The 15,103-nt window shown below is 42.2% G+C and overlaps 1 protein-coding gene across 2 annotated transcripts in view; it reads left to right on the top strand.

The window, feature by feature from the left end:
• Window positions 1-15,103, top strand: part of ASTN1 (astrotactin 1) — a 308,295-nt gene that overhangs the window by 110,559 nt on the left and 182,633 nt on the right. For both annotated transcript variants that reach the window (XM_087438277.1, XM_004425007.3), the window contains exon 2: window positions 6,395-6,582. In XM_087438277.1, coding sequence (XP_087294403.1) covers window positions 6,395-6,582 — 188 coding nt within the window. The remainder of the gene's footprint in view (window positions 1-6,394; window positions 6,583-15,103) is intronic.

Here is a 15,103-nt window from a genome sequence, read left to right as displayed (position 1 = left end):
TCTGAAATTAGGCAGCGGGGAGGGAAAGTAAAAAAGAATAGAAGAAAAGAGGGTAATTCTATCACAGGCCTACCTTTGGTAACCTTAATGATAGTCACTGATGTACAAAAGACCTATTTGTTATTCTTAGTCTTGGACAGTTGGCTTATCTACTAAAGTTTTGAGCTTAATCCTCATACAGGGAAATCTGAATGACAGCTGAGATAGCATAGGGTAGAGGGATGGCTAGATTCTATTTTTGGAGATGTTCCCTTTCCCTTATAATTCTTTCATAAATAATATGAGGCTATTCACAATGCCACACTTAATAGACTTGAAAAACAACCAAGCAACAATAATAACCCATAGACTCCTGCCCGCCCCCCCAATCCCCTAACAGCAGTGAATTTCGAGGTAGTGCATTTTATTTGTCTTCCAATTGATCCAGTTCTTTTCTAACTCTGCTCTGGGGAACCTCCTCAGCAGCCATATTAGATTTGGTTTGGAGGAAATGTTTCTAAGATTAACAGCAAGTTTGAAAATCCTGATCTAAGCAAGGTCTTCTCATAGCCAGTAATGGCATCAGGGGGTGTCACCCTCAACCGTGAAAGACGGCAGGGTCAGTTCATCAGGTGCCCTCAACATGAGGCTAAGACTGGACAATTATGCTTCCTTCTGGCTTGACCTTACCACCTGAGCAACCTCATTATGACTCAGCTGGATTCAGCTTGAAACTCAGCCTTTCCAGGAGTGAAAAAGGGGCCCAGAATGCCAGGACTGCTATAAGCCATGCTAAATTATTCAGTGAATTAAAGGATCTTTGAGAATTTCCCCAGTTCAAATCCATATTTGACTTTAAATTGCCAAATTCTTTGAAAGAGGGCATCATGGTTCTTGTCCTCAATGAAGTTGTCTTCTGGGGAAATTCTGATCCTGATATGATGTGTTGTCTCAGTAGCTTAGCTCTGGGACTCTCAGCATGAGGGGGGTGCCCAAAGAAGGACCAGGGCACTTGAGTGGCATAAGGAAGTTGTAATGCCTAGAAAAGGAATTTTTGTAGCAAGTTTTGGGTGTCCTAAGGTAACCCCATAAAAAGACGGTACTACATGCTCACAGCACACAAGCTAACGTTAGAACAATGACTAAGGCTAATTTAAAAGTGATTTCATCTCACTCTCCTTCTCTCTGCCTTTCCCCATCCCAGATTATTCTCGAGTGTGACTTTCCCTGCCCAAGGTCCCGTCTTCCCAGTTCTCTATTGCATGTAGGAGCTCTTTCTTTCTTAGAAATTACACATTGGTGTCAGCATGAATGAGAACCTTTCTCATTCATGGACCTCACTGGACCTCAGCCTGAGGTCCAGTCTGAAGATGGGCCTGGCTCTTAAAGCCCCTGATCAAATCATCCCAAACCTGTCCACCCAGTGCTCAGAGGGAAAGGAGAGGTGGAGTGCAGGTTAGACTTGAGAGAAGATTAGACATTGCTTGGAACATTGAAATTATCATCTTTCAAGGTGGTCCTGTGAAGCACAGCACTTAGAATTGTGAAATGTCAAGATATGAAAGGATCTTGAAATTCATCTATACAGCTCTTCCTTGTACAGTTGAGAAAACTCAAAGCTAGGTGTGTCATTCCAGGTTACTCCAGACCCAAGTCTCCTGAATGCCAGTTCAGTGTTTTGGTCACTGCAGAATATAGGATCAGAGTTATAGTGAGACTGTGATTGAGTCTACTCTGTCTGCTACTCTCTTTGTGGATCTTCTTGATCTTTTGAAATCGTGGCTTCATTTGCTCTTCTACCTAAGAAAACCATGAGTGACTTTCCATTGACTCTAAACTCCTTAACCTGGCATTCACTGCTGACATCAATCTAGATTTTTAGCCTCCGTCCTCCACTCCTCCTCTTCATATCCTCCACTCTGCAGTGTAACCAGACCTCCTGCAGTTCTGCAAACATGCATCATTCTGCTGTTCCTTCACACACACTGTTCCCTTCATCTGGAATTGCCTCCCAACATTTCTTCCCATTTTATCCCTTCCCACGGTTGACGCCCAGCCAAGTTCCAGCCTCTCACTCAGCACTGCTGGGACTGCTTAGAGTATGTCTTCATGGCCATGTCCTCAGTTTCTTTTTCTTTTTTTTTTTTTTTTTTGTGAGGAAGATCAGCCCTGAGCTAACATCCGTGCTAATCCTCCTCTTTTTGCTGAGGAAGACCGGCTCTGAGCTAACATCCACTGCCAATCCTCCTCCTTTTTATCCCCAAAGCCCCAGTAGATAGTTGTATGTGATAGTTGCACATCCTTCTAGTTGCTGTACGTGGGACGCAGCCTCAGCATGGCCGGAGAAGCGGTGCGTCGGTGCGCGCCCGGGATCCGAACCTGGGCCGCCAGCAGCGGAGCGCACACACTTAACTGCTAAGCCACGGGGCCGGCCCTGTCCTCAGTTTCTTACTACATCAAAGCTCCTTGAGAGTGGGGATCATGTAGCACAATTTGCTGAAGGTGGCAAATACAGTGTGCTCCAACAATGTGTGTTGTATACAAGAATAAATGGCACCCTGGTTTCTGTGTATCCCAGGCAGTTCCAGAATTTGGAGAGGTGCTGAGAGATGTGAGGTTTGTGGAGGGGAAGAATGGACACGCTAAAAGTCAGGGCAGCTCTCAGTCCCCCAGTGAGCTGGTGGCTGTGGTGCTCCAGCCACCTGTGGAACTTGCGATGACTGTGTAGGCTCCTGTTGGCACTTGTTTTGTTCAATACACAGTGACAAAGGCTCTGCGTGAGCCTCATCCACAGCCCTCAGGAAACCTTGGACTAGTAACTATTCTATCACCTCCCATATTCGTTCCTTGGGAGTCTCAGGGCAGGCTTGCATTGGTAAAGCGATTTCTGAGCATTTCCTCTCCTTGAGACATTCTGCTGACATCCAGACCACCATGATTACATTGATGTTCCAAGCTCTGATCTCAGCCCCATTGCGATGAAATTCACAAGACATTTACTGTGCCCTGTGTGGTTTTTTTTATTAGTTGACCGAGGCCAGATATAGCATAAGTAAATAAGTTCCTGGTTTAGTATTTTAGCTCTCCCATGTCAGATCCTGCCAGGAGAGGGGAAAAAAGCCAAGGAAGAAGCTATCATACCATAATTATTTTCAATCTAAAACACAACAGGCACCTTCACTGGCAGGCATAGTTCCCTCGTTCTTTCTCCCTTTGCCTCTATGATGATGCTGATCTGAGCAGAATCAGGATATCACCGTCAATGGGGATGGGCATGAAAAACCTGCAGAGAGATTCAGAGGGCCGTCCTGGAAGCCAAGGTCAGAGATTCTGTGCTCTCAGCCACCTCTCCATGGGAACATTTTGTCAATATTCCCACTGTACCTGTTCTTTCCTCGGTACCATCACTGCTAGAACCCTGGAGCAGAGCACCTTCCTTATCAAAAAAAGTCTTGGACTGCTAGTGGGTACAGGAACTTTTGGGGCTGACGAGAATGTTCTGGAATTAGAGTGGTGATGGTTGCATAACTTTGTGAATATTTTAAAAACCACTGAATTGTATACTTTGAAAGTGTAAATTTTATGGTATGTGAATTATATCTCAATTTTAAAAGAAGTCACGGAATACTAAGACCTTGCGCGAAAAATTAAAATACTGCAGCTCAAAAACTCCTACAAGACAATATGGACTTCCTACTCAAGGGCTTCCTCACAATGTGTGTGTTTGAAGGTCAGGTCATCTGGGGTGCATGTTGGAGGCGGAAGGGATCTGATGGAAGTTCATCCATCTTAGTCCCTGTTCTGTGTCAGGCTGGGGTGAGCTTCGTCCCCATATTTATTTGTCTTTGCTTCCACAGTTAAAACAGAGGTAATGAGCCTGACCTACTTGATGAGGATCTCCTAGGAAATGAAAATCTGGTTTGTTAAGTGCTTTAGAGGTATGAGGTGCTAGATTCCTCCTGAACGGTTACCGGCAGGACTGAAGTGGCACGCGGCCTGTGTGGGATAAAGCCCAGGCTGAGTTAGAGCGGGTGCAGGCAGGAGGCTGGACTGTGTTGCCCTGGGTGATTTAATTATGCCATTAGGTGCTGTTAGAAGCTGTTGCTGCTTGTGAGTTTTATGTCTATGGTGAGAAGGGGCGGGAGTTTGGTTTCTGTGCAGTGGCAGGAAAGGGACTTGGGAGAGGAGGATGTGTTTCCCTGGAGGACTCCTCCCGGAGCTTTGATGTGAAGGCTTGATGAGAGGTTAGAAAGGGTAAGTGCCATGGAGTGGGGCCTGTGATTGGAGGGCTTGTGGTGAAGTGTCACATGGCTGCTGCTTGTCAAAGGGGGCACCCTCGGAGGTGTACCCAAGGGTTTCTCTTCATGGGGAAATCTGGAAAGGCTCCTTAGAGGAAAGGTGAACTCAGGAAGCCTATGACATTGCCTCACTTAACAAATGGGGCGGTGCCTGTGGGAAAACCAGGAACGGGATGCAGGCAATCTTCCTTTCTCACACCCTCTGCCCACTGCAGCTTCCTGGATGCTTGTGCCCATCACTTCCCAGAGCACACACAGCTTGTCAGCCCAGCGGGATGACTAAGTCCTCTGGGTGATTAGGGAGAGGGGCTGGGATGAAGGGGACTCTGATCACCTTGTCTTTGCTGCCCTCTTGTCCTCCCTCACACTCCCAAGTTTACCCTGCTCCCTGGTCTGTAGGATGGAAGGAGAGAAGGAATCATAGCAGGGTCTTTTAGGGCAGGCTCATGACCCATGGCTCACACAAATCCTTCTCACTGACCTGCCCTGAGAGGACCAGCCAATATTCTTCCTCCTCCTTATCATTCTTCTTTTCCTATCAGTGTCTGAATGTCCTCTCCCCAATCTCTGCCCATTAAAAGGAAATCCACTCACACTTCAAGACTCAACACCATTATCATCTTCTTCTGAGAAGGCTGCTTTCCTCCCCTCTTCCACCCTCTACCCAAGATTACTCTTTCCTTCTTCTATATTCCCACAAAACTTGGTTATGTACTTGGTGTGACACTTACCACATTCATTCACAGTGGGTTGCTTTGGAGAACTTGTTGAGGCCTCATTTAGGTTTGTACCTTAGTGCCTAGAACAGTGCCTGGTGCATAATACATCCCCAATGTCTGTCTGTTAAATTAATGAATAAATATATAAGTAAATAAATAAAGCAGAACATCATTTGTGCCCTCCCACAAATAGTGAAATATATTTATAAACTCCATAAATATTTAAAATTGCTTTCCTCTTTATGATTGTGGTACTTGATGAGAATACTATTCTAAATGTGTCTTATTAAATCTTTTTTGTGTGTATGGAATTATTATTTTTTTGGCCAAAGGTGATAAATTTTGAGAAAAGAAGCCATGCCTTTGAAAAAAGACGAAATTTTATAAAGCAATGCCTTGCCAAAGTGTTCAGCAAAATATTAGTTCCTGAGGGTAGTAATAGTTGTTAAGGAAAAAAAATGGTTTTGGGGCCAATGAAGTTCAGGAAAGCTGTGTTAATCAGGTCTCTCTACTGTGGAATATCTCAAAGCTTTGGTATGATATTGCTTAGGAATATTAGAGAGAGGGACACATAACAGTATACTTCTGCAACATGGGCCAGCACCTACAGTGCATAGCACACAGTAGGTTTTTGATATTTTGTTATTAATTTGTTATTGCTAGTCCAGTGCCTCGATCTAGGGCCCTGAGAGCAGGTGAGTGCTTGTGTCTGTGATAAGGGCCCCCTTCTTCACCTCCCTCTCCACATACACCACCTCTGCTCTGGAAAAATGAAGAGAAAAATTAAAGGGAATTAAAACATTACTTTACCTGCCACAGCAAGAATCAAACATCTCCAGTGGACTATGCAGCAAATGATTGTGGTTTTAGAAATAACCTGTCAGCCATAGTTGCTCTGCAGTAACCTTCCAGGACTGTTCTGTAAGTGCCAGTTCTATGCACAGTAATTACCAACTCTTTCCTTGGTAGATTCACTGGTGTCTAGGAGTAATTGCTAGGAGACTCACACTTTCAAATGTACAAGAGGCAAACAACCTTATATTTACCCCAGGGGTTATCGGGGTATTCAAACTGTGCTGGGTAAAGGATGCTATTGATCAGAGAAATATGGGAAAGAACTTGAATTTTCACCTTGATATTTTTCTCAATGGGTGAGAGCCTGGCTCTCTAGATTATGGTGCAAAGACCTAGAGGGGATAATTCTCTTCTTCTCAGGATCTCTTCCCTTCCTTGAGATTTGGAGCAGCAGTAAGCCTGACCTAACTATCGTTGGAACTCTTTGTTGTCTTCACGTTAACACTGGCCAATTGGAACCAGCGTCTAGGAAGAAGATGAAACAGAAGATTCAGACTGGTCCAGTTGTAATTCTGACCTGTGCTTTTGGTATTGGTCCTCTAGAGATCTCAGGGAACACGGAGGACATCCCTCTGGTGCGCTGGAGGCAGCAGTGGCTGGAGAATGGCACTTTGCTTTTTCACATCCATCACCAGGATGGCGCCCCGAGCCTCCCCGGACAAGACCCCACTGAGGAACCCCAGCATGAGTCAGCAGAAGAGGAGCTGAGGATCCTCCACATCTCAGTCATGGTAAGAGCAGCGTGGCCTTAGCCTCTCAGCCCGTAGCTTATGTTACCTTGACATTAAGAGTCTTGGTGCCATAGACATAGCTCTATAAGACCCACCAGCTCCATAATGATCATTGATTATGTTAATAAGTAACTTCCCCGTTTATGAGAAATGCCTCCACCTGTGGTATCAGTAAAAGTTGTGATTATTTCTACAGCACCATTATCCAACTGTTCTCTCTGGGAACATGCCTAGACGTGGAGTAACTTTTATAAACGAGAGGCATATCAGATAAGGGTAGTGGATTGTCTTAGAAAGGAATTATTCAACTAGTAAATCAGAATATCTTATAATAATTGCTCCATAAATGTTTGCTTAATGACTGAATTGCCAAGCTGCTTGCTGCTACCAAGCCCTCTTCTCTCTTCTCCCAGCCAGGAGAAAGTCAGCATCCTGGCTTTCTCTCCTCTTACAATAAAGAGCATGTCAATAGGTACTCCCTCTAGCCCAGCTCAGAAAGCTCATCATCAGCATCCTTTCTCTTATTCAGAAATTTGAGACCTCAAGAAAATTATATTTGTCCTAAAATTCTAGGAACTGTGTTTTAGAAAGTAAGTGCTATAGTGGCGGGCAAGGGTTTTGTTTGATGTTGTTCTGTTCACTGATGTATCCTCAGCACCTAGAATAATGTGTTCACTTAGTTAATGCTTAATCATTATTTGTGAAATGAATGAATTTCCAAGTAGGAATAGAAAATACCTGTTTCACTTGGTATTTTATGTGTTGGTATTGTGTTGGTAAAACCAACATCATCTGCTCCTAGGGTAGCCTGAGAGCAGGTTGAGACTTGACTGATTATCCGTAGGCCACAGGTATGGGAGGGCCTGGGCTATTTCACTGTTAGGAAACTCAACAGAGAACCAGTCTAGGTCTTGTCTAAACTTTAATTCATCTATTACTTTGGTACCATCACTACATGCTGTTTAATTTTGTGTATCAGATTGTTAGAAATTGGACATATTTTAGATATACAAAAATTTCCATTATCCAAATATTTGGCATGAAAAATCTCCCCATAAAATCTCTGATAAAATCTCAGAATGTAAGCCTTCCATTTCTTCCTCAACCAGTGTCCCCATGAATAACTGGCTTGATAGATTACCTGTATATACACAAACTACTCTATTTAAACTATATGATCAAGAAAAGAGTCCTTGAATCACGAATGGTAAACCTCAGTCTCCAGATATGCCGGAAGGCGAGCAGGAAAATGAGATTGCTGTGCCTCACATTTACAAATCAATTGAGGTTTTTTAACATGGGAGTTATAGTACTTGTACATCTTTAATCGAAGACCAGTGTTTCCTCTCTCAGGGAAGGCTGTCTTCTTCAATGTAGCTTGTAATTTCCAGAGAGTAGTGAGACCAGGCAGGTCAGCCACATCAGCCCTGGCATTGACTGGAGTGACAGATGTAGAGGCCACATTGTCTTCACATTTATGATATGGTCTGATTGACAAGAAGGGCACAATGGTGGAATTTCCACCAGCCACCAACATCCTCCCATCAGTGTGGGAAGCACTTATGGTCATGGGTGGATTTGTTTTGTTTTGTTTCTTTTGCTCCAAAACCATTTCAAAGAGCCAGTCATTGTCACACCAAAGAAACATTTAGGGTGAAGAAAAGTAGATAGAGATTCCCAAAGACTAATATTGGGCGTGGTTGTGTCTGACAGAAAGACCTTGAATACAAGAGGTTAAGACAGGCAGTGTGTCAGAGGTGTGTTTAACGGGGGCTGGGGGAATAGTGTGAGGATCCATGAAAAGACGGCTAAAGCTTGTCCTAGTTGCTACATCATATCTTCAGTGTACCAAGGATGCCACCTTCTCTCATCAGAATGAGGTGCTCCAATAAGTTCTCTAGAGAATGTGTGTGTGTGTATATGTGTGCGCAAGAGTGTTGTACATGTTTGTGCAGGTAGGTGGCAGTGAAGATAGAAATATGCTGATCAAGGATGCCAAAGGATTTGAGGAAATTGGTTGTGCTCTTAAAATAGAGCAACCTCTGTGAGAAGCCCTACATCACTAATGCTTTTTTTTTGGAGACCCCCTGGGCAGGGATTAATAGACAGTGGATGTTGAAATGGAGAGAGAACAAGAATCAGCCTTAAACCTATCTCTGAGATCTTTCCTTCATATGCTACTGGTCACCCTTGGCAGATTACCAATGATGATGTTCTGTTTTCCAAATAAAATGGAAGAGATGATTCCTTCAGCTTTATTTTAGTTTATTCTATGTTATTTTCAACTAGGCTGGAGGAGGCAGAGGTTAAAAGGGCATGGGCAAAGGCTGAGGGTGGACGAGTCTTGTGTTTATCTCTTACTTGGCCTCTTGGATGTGGATGGACCCACATCTCCATGAAAAATTCAGGAAGGCCTTTGATTTCTGCAGGAGAACAGGGATCCCAGGGTGAACTGAAGATATAAATACTCCCTCTCATCTTGTTAAAGACGGTTTGGGCAATGGAGTCTCCGGCAGCCCAGCTTGCCATCTCATCTTCCTCCATTCCCATTCCATGCCACACACCTGCACACCCTGCCTCTTCTTAACATTCTATTCTAGAAACCGTTTCAAAGTCTGAAGTTGCGTGTCTGCCCTCAGCTTAGAAATCAAGCCTGAGGATATCTTATTTGAAGATGTTGTTCCTAGAGTCTCTGATAGCTTCTTCTTAAGAGATTCAGGGATTGGTAGACTTTATTTGATACACTTTATACCACGTCCTCTGGAGGTAAAACAGGCAACCATTTGAGGCATCTGGAATGACAGCATTATAAATGTCAGAAGATAGCAAAATCCTTTGACTAGTAACAGTGTTGGGCAGCGAAATGCACTTAAATGAAATCTTGTTACCCAAACCCTGTTAGTTATGAAATAATAATAGTGGGGCTATTTTTCATTAACTATAACGATCAATATGGGTGCAATTTTCAGTTTGGATCCAAATAGCATAATTCAAAAGAAAGAAAAGTTAAAGTTATTATCGAAACATGAATACACCCAACCTTTTCTCTCTTGTTAAGAAAATGTATATCTAAAAGCTTAACTGATAATCCTAAATATTTCCAATATGTGCAGAGGGAATTAATGGTTCTGTGAAAACTTTAAAGTTTACATTTCTCTCATTTTGTGTTTACACTTTCCTCATCCATATTGCCTCAATGCTGGGACCACTGTTTATTTTTATATTTTGCATTTACTATGTTTTTGTTTTAAACACAAAATGTAAGTAATGAGAGAATGAGATGCAAAGAAAAACCTTTTTTGTATCCTTATGACATTGTATGGATGAGAATTTGTAAGTCCTCTCTTGCACAATGTAAATATACTATCAGCAAAATTGTGGTCTTGCAGAAAACCAATACCTCAGCTGGGAATTTAAACTTTGGCGATTTAAAACTTTGAAAGACCTTTTGCTTTTCTTATTTTTCAATCACACCCTAAAATTTTTGAATTATTTTTTCCAAAGAAGTTCTATTTCTTCCTTGCATAGAATAATTGGATTTCCCTCCTGAAATCTTATATTATTGCTTTGAGAGTCAAACAATGTTTTTTAACCTCCTGCATGATTCCAACTTGGCTAAAGAGATTTATTTCGAATTTTGCAAGATAATTGACATTTAAAACTACAAAAGTACACAAGGGTACTCTGGCAAACTCTTAAACAAGTGAAAGCAAAATCATCAAATGAAAATTGATGTGTGAGTTTAAACCAGAAGTCAAGGAATTCTTCAGTTATAAGTAAATTATTTACTCCATAGAAGATCAGGTTCTAATATAACTTTATATTAAAAATTCAGACTCTGTATGGGTTTAAATTTCCATATTGTACTTTTGCTAATCTGCCACATGATCTACATTTTTTCTTCTTAAAGTATGCAAAAGAATTTAATGGTGTGTAATAGAATTTTAATGTATTATCTATATATTTCATCTTTGTAATTAAAGATGGCAGTGTTAATAGACTTCCTATATGCATATAGGTTGGTTAAGTACATTTTTCACAGCAAGTAGCCTTTCAAAAATGCTTTGGTTTGATATATATATTTTGTAGTGATATCTCCCACTGGTAGATAATATCTTTCGTAGTTCAACCTTCTTAGGCACAATTCACAATTGTGGAAAAAGATAATCTTTGAGCATTTGTCTATCCCCCTGAGGATTTTGTGAATAAAACCCATCAATCAAGCCTGGGTCCTGCTCAGGACCACTAGCCCCAGCTATGTGGAGCCCGTTCGCCACTGTCTGCAGGTTCCTCTGGCCTTTGACCACTGGCTCCTCATGTGTCTGCAGGCTCCTTGTTTCTGAGAGCCCCAGGTGAGCCCAAGACACAGAGTTTTCTTTTGGGAGAAGCAGTGTAGAGGACAAGGCTAGAGGACAAAGAGGCCCCAGGTGCTATTGTAGAGTCCCAGAGTCCAGGAAATAGAAGGGGAGTTCCATTCTGGGGAAGTAACACTTGGGGCTGAGTTAGTACAAAGCCCACAGAACACACCCATAGGAGCTCTAGGATTGTGTTTCCAGGACTGCAGACAACTTGGTGCCAGAGGACCCATCTTCGCACTTACCTACTCTTACTCGAGCGTCCTTGCTCAAGTTCAGTTCAGCTGCCTAAGCATCATGTGTTACTTGGCTTGAAGCTGTCTTCATTTCACTCCTAAAGCTCTGCCTCTTGTAGAGCAGAGAAGAAGAGTTCCAAGTATGGTCATTGCTATGTGCCACCAGGATCATCCAGTACTTATTAAGTGTCCGTGGGAACAGGAGAGAGGGCTAGATGCTTCTTCTGTCAGCACCTTTTACCTTCAGCAAATCTCTTACAAAAATTCATTAGCAAATTCATTAATTTGTTAATCAGGGTCACTTTTGCATCTTTATTGTCAATTGATATTATTTGTTTAGTTCAACTGAGGATGCTCTAATTTATCAAGGCCTATCGCTCTGATCTTTAAGAAACAAATAGAGGAGTTTAGACATGACTTGTGTTACCACAAAAGACAGAACTAGAGTAATAAGTTGAAAGGTACAGACAGGTCCTGATTCAGTCCAAGGAACTTTTCTAGCAATTTAAGCCATCCATATGGGGCTGGACTGACTTACTGGCCATACTGCTCACCTGTCAAAGCCATCAATGTGTACTTGGCCTCCTGTTGAGAAAATGGTGGGTGGTTTCTAACGTAATCAACAAGATACCTAAAAACAAAACCTCTTTGCTCTTGGGTTGTCTCTGACAGGCTGATGTGCAAAAGACTGGAGATGCCAGGGTCCATTTGGGGGCTATTCCAAGTGCCAAGGGAAGGTTGGCTTGCAAACCTCCCCCACCTGGCACTATGGTTTGGCTGTGCACCTTTTGCCAAGATACGTTAAGTGCAGGTACATGTGAGTCCGTTAGCCATTTCAATTGCTCAGCTATTACGTCTTGCTTGCTACCCTCCTGTATTCCTGTGGAGTGGGAGCTGGAGTGTAGTGGAAAGAAATACTGGGTTTAGAGTTGGAAGATGGACTTCAAATCCTGGCTTTACCGCCTTAGGTGATCTGCTGACCTCTTTGGAAGCTTCATTACCTTGTCTGTGAAATGGGTGCATTGGTTAGGCTTTTTAGTTTTCAAAAGACCAGAGATACACTCAGGACTTCTCCATAATGGAGTTTTACTATAGAAATTATGTGAAGGTAAGGGAGACAAGCATCTTCTGATTTAAAAAAAATCCAAAAAGCAGAATTTCACAAAGCCTGGAGCTGGAAGGTTGTGCAGGATCCAAGTCACCTTGTCAGCCTCGAGGCTCTGCCGTTCGTGGTTTGGCTCTTTTGCACCTGTTTCTATTGCTCCTGTTGCCATGAATTAGCTGCTTTGTCCAGTCTACTCGGTAAATCTTTCCCCCAATTTAATGGTTTTATACGTGTGTACTATCCATTTACTCTTCAGGTCACCTCGCTTATGACCCCTCCTGGCTTCTCTCAGCTTTACAATGTTTCCAACTTTGTTCCTATGGCTGCGAGAATCCCTGCTTTCCCCCTTATTCTAACTCCTTAGGGAGACAAGCAGATGGACTATCTAGTTACCGTTGTTCCTGTTTGTTCAGACCTTTTCCTATCGAGTTATCCCATAGGTGGATGTAACCCTAACCTTCTCCTGTTGGCTGTGGTTATGGGGAGGTTGGCTTAGGTGGCACAGAAAATGACCACTCTTGCTCCAGACACAGCTCAGACCCACTTCCTTTAGTAGAGGCTGAGAAGCCAGGATTCCATGATTCACTTGCTCAATATGACAGGCATACTACAGTCTAACTTGTAGAGATGTTAGGAGCATTGAAAGATATCATCATCATCATCATCATTGCAGTCTTATTTTGTGCTTACTATGTGCCAGACACTGCTCTAAGTACTTTCAATATATATTAGCTTTTGGTTTTTATTCTTATCCCAATGCCACAAGGTAGGGTTTGTTATTATCCCATTTTACAGATGAAGGGACTGAGGGCCAGACAAGCTAAGTAGCTTACCTAAAGTTAAAGAACTGTTATGTTGCAGAGCCAGGATTTGGATTGATGCAGTTGACAGAGTCTAGACTATGCTCTAAGAAGCACCCAGCTCATATTCTGGCCCATAATGAGTGCTCAATATGTATTTGTTACATGTCATTCTACCACCTTTCACTGTTTTGTCAACTTGTGTCTGCTGACAATCATCTGAGACTTTTCCATTGTTACTTCAAAACTAATAATTCTGTGAGCACTAGGACCCATAACCAAGGTGGGATATGGATCTTTCTTCCTGTGACTGCACCAGGCAGCTAACCCCAAAAGCTCAGATTCTGTTCAGCTCGGCTACACCCACCTGCTAACCTTGGCTTCAGCAACACCATCTCGCAGCTGGCAGTGGGTTTATTGGCAGGGAAGGTTGGTTGGGGACTTCCACCTCTAAAATTGTGACTGTCATGTAATAATAAGATTTCTTCATATACTTACTTTCAACTCTTGCAGTACATTTTTAGAAACTAAAAAAGCTTTTTAAAAGCATTATTGACCTATCATTGATTTAAAAGAATCATTGATTCATTCATTCATTTGGACATTGATTCTTTCATTTAACAGTATCTGTCAGGCTTCAGGTATTTTTTTTTAGCTACTAAGGAGATAGAAAATTAATAAGACAAGATTCTGCTTTCATGGAACATTTAATCATATTATTAATACTTAACATATGAGGATAGCCTTTGGCAGAACTGAGACTCAGGTGCAGTGTCTACCTTCTTTTCCATTCTTTACATCCGCTTTACAACTCTGTTCTGCTCTTTCCTGGAGCTCATAGAGGCCTTAAGTTACCCTCATTTCTCCAGACAGCAAGAAAAATAAGCAAGAGGCCAAATTTTCACAAGTTGTCTTTTAACAACTTGATATAATATTCTGTTCAGCAATTTAGCTCACGATATAGAAGCCAACACATTACTTTTAAGTATTTAGTTCCAAAAATTCCTGAATATTCTTTTGAAAACAGGGGTCATAATCTCTGTGGGGTTTAAGTCAATATAAAGAATGGTAATATTCATAGTAATGAAGCTATTATTTCACTTACTATGTCTCAGGCAATGTGTGGGATTATTTTTAGGCATAATATCAATCAATTCCCATAAGAACCTTGTGAAATAAATAGTAATGCCCCCATTTTTCAGAATGTGAACACTGAGACTTAGAGAAAGTAAGTCACACACCCAAGGACACACCAGTGGAGCCAGGATTACAGGCAAGCGTATCTGACTTCAGACTTCACTTTCCTGCTTGGTGGCATCAGAGTTGGCTGGTTTCTCCAGTTTGGGCTGTGGAATAAGTTTGCTTCTTTTAGCTAGCACAGCAGAAACCCTTCAATTGATGAAAATTAGGAAGGCACATAGAGAATTGGGCAAGATGCTGTCATGGTGGAGTCTCTGACTCACTTCAAAAGGTGAAGAGCTAGATTGGACACTAGATTAAACATTGCAAGGAAGCCTGGGATTGCCTCTGATCAAAGGTCATTGAGAAACCAAGAAGCCAATGAAGACTCTAAGTGCTATGGTATTGAACTTTAATGAGGAAGTTTATAGCAAGGACTTAGCTATCAGAGAGACCAATTTAAATCCTAGTTCTACCACTTACTAGATTTTCTAGTGTCCTTGGACAAATTGGTTAATCTCTATAAACTTACTTTCCTTATTTATAAAATGGGGATAATAATAGATTCTACTTCATAGGGCTGTTTTGATGATTAAATGAGATGATTCTTATCAAGCACTTCCTATAATGCCTGGCCCATAGGAAGTGCCCAGTAAATATTAACTAGGTAAACTCTTGGGGTGCCATGCAAGCTGCCTGTAACAATGCTGTGTGCATTGTGTTACCCCAGGGCCCACCACCTCAGGGAGCCACAAAAGCAACTGGGATCATAGCAGCCTCTTAGAGGAGTCCTAGAGGGTTGTGCTCAGGGAAAAGACCAAGGCAATTAAGGGTATCAGAGCAACA

This window comes from Ceratotherium simum, chromosome 2 (assembly GCF_057802395.1).
Source record: "Ceratotherium simum simum isolate JZ-2026a chromosome 2, ASM5780239v1, whole genome shotgun sequence".
Lineage (NCBI taxonomy): Eukaryota > Metazoa > Chordata > Mammalia > Perissodactyla > Rhinocerotidae > Ceratotherium > Ceratotherium simum.
Note: the sequence above shows the minus strand (reverse complement) of the source record. Positions and strands in the feature narration are given on the sequence as shown.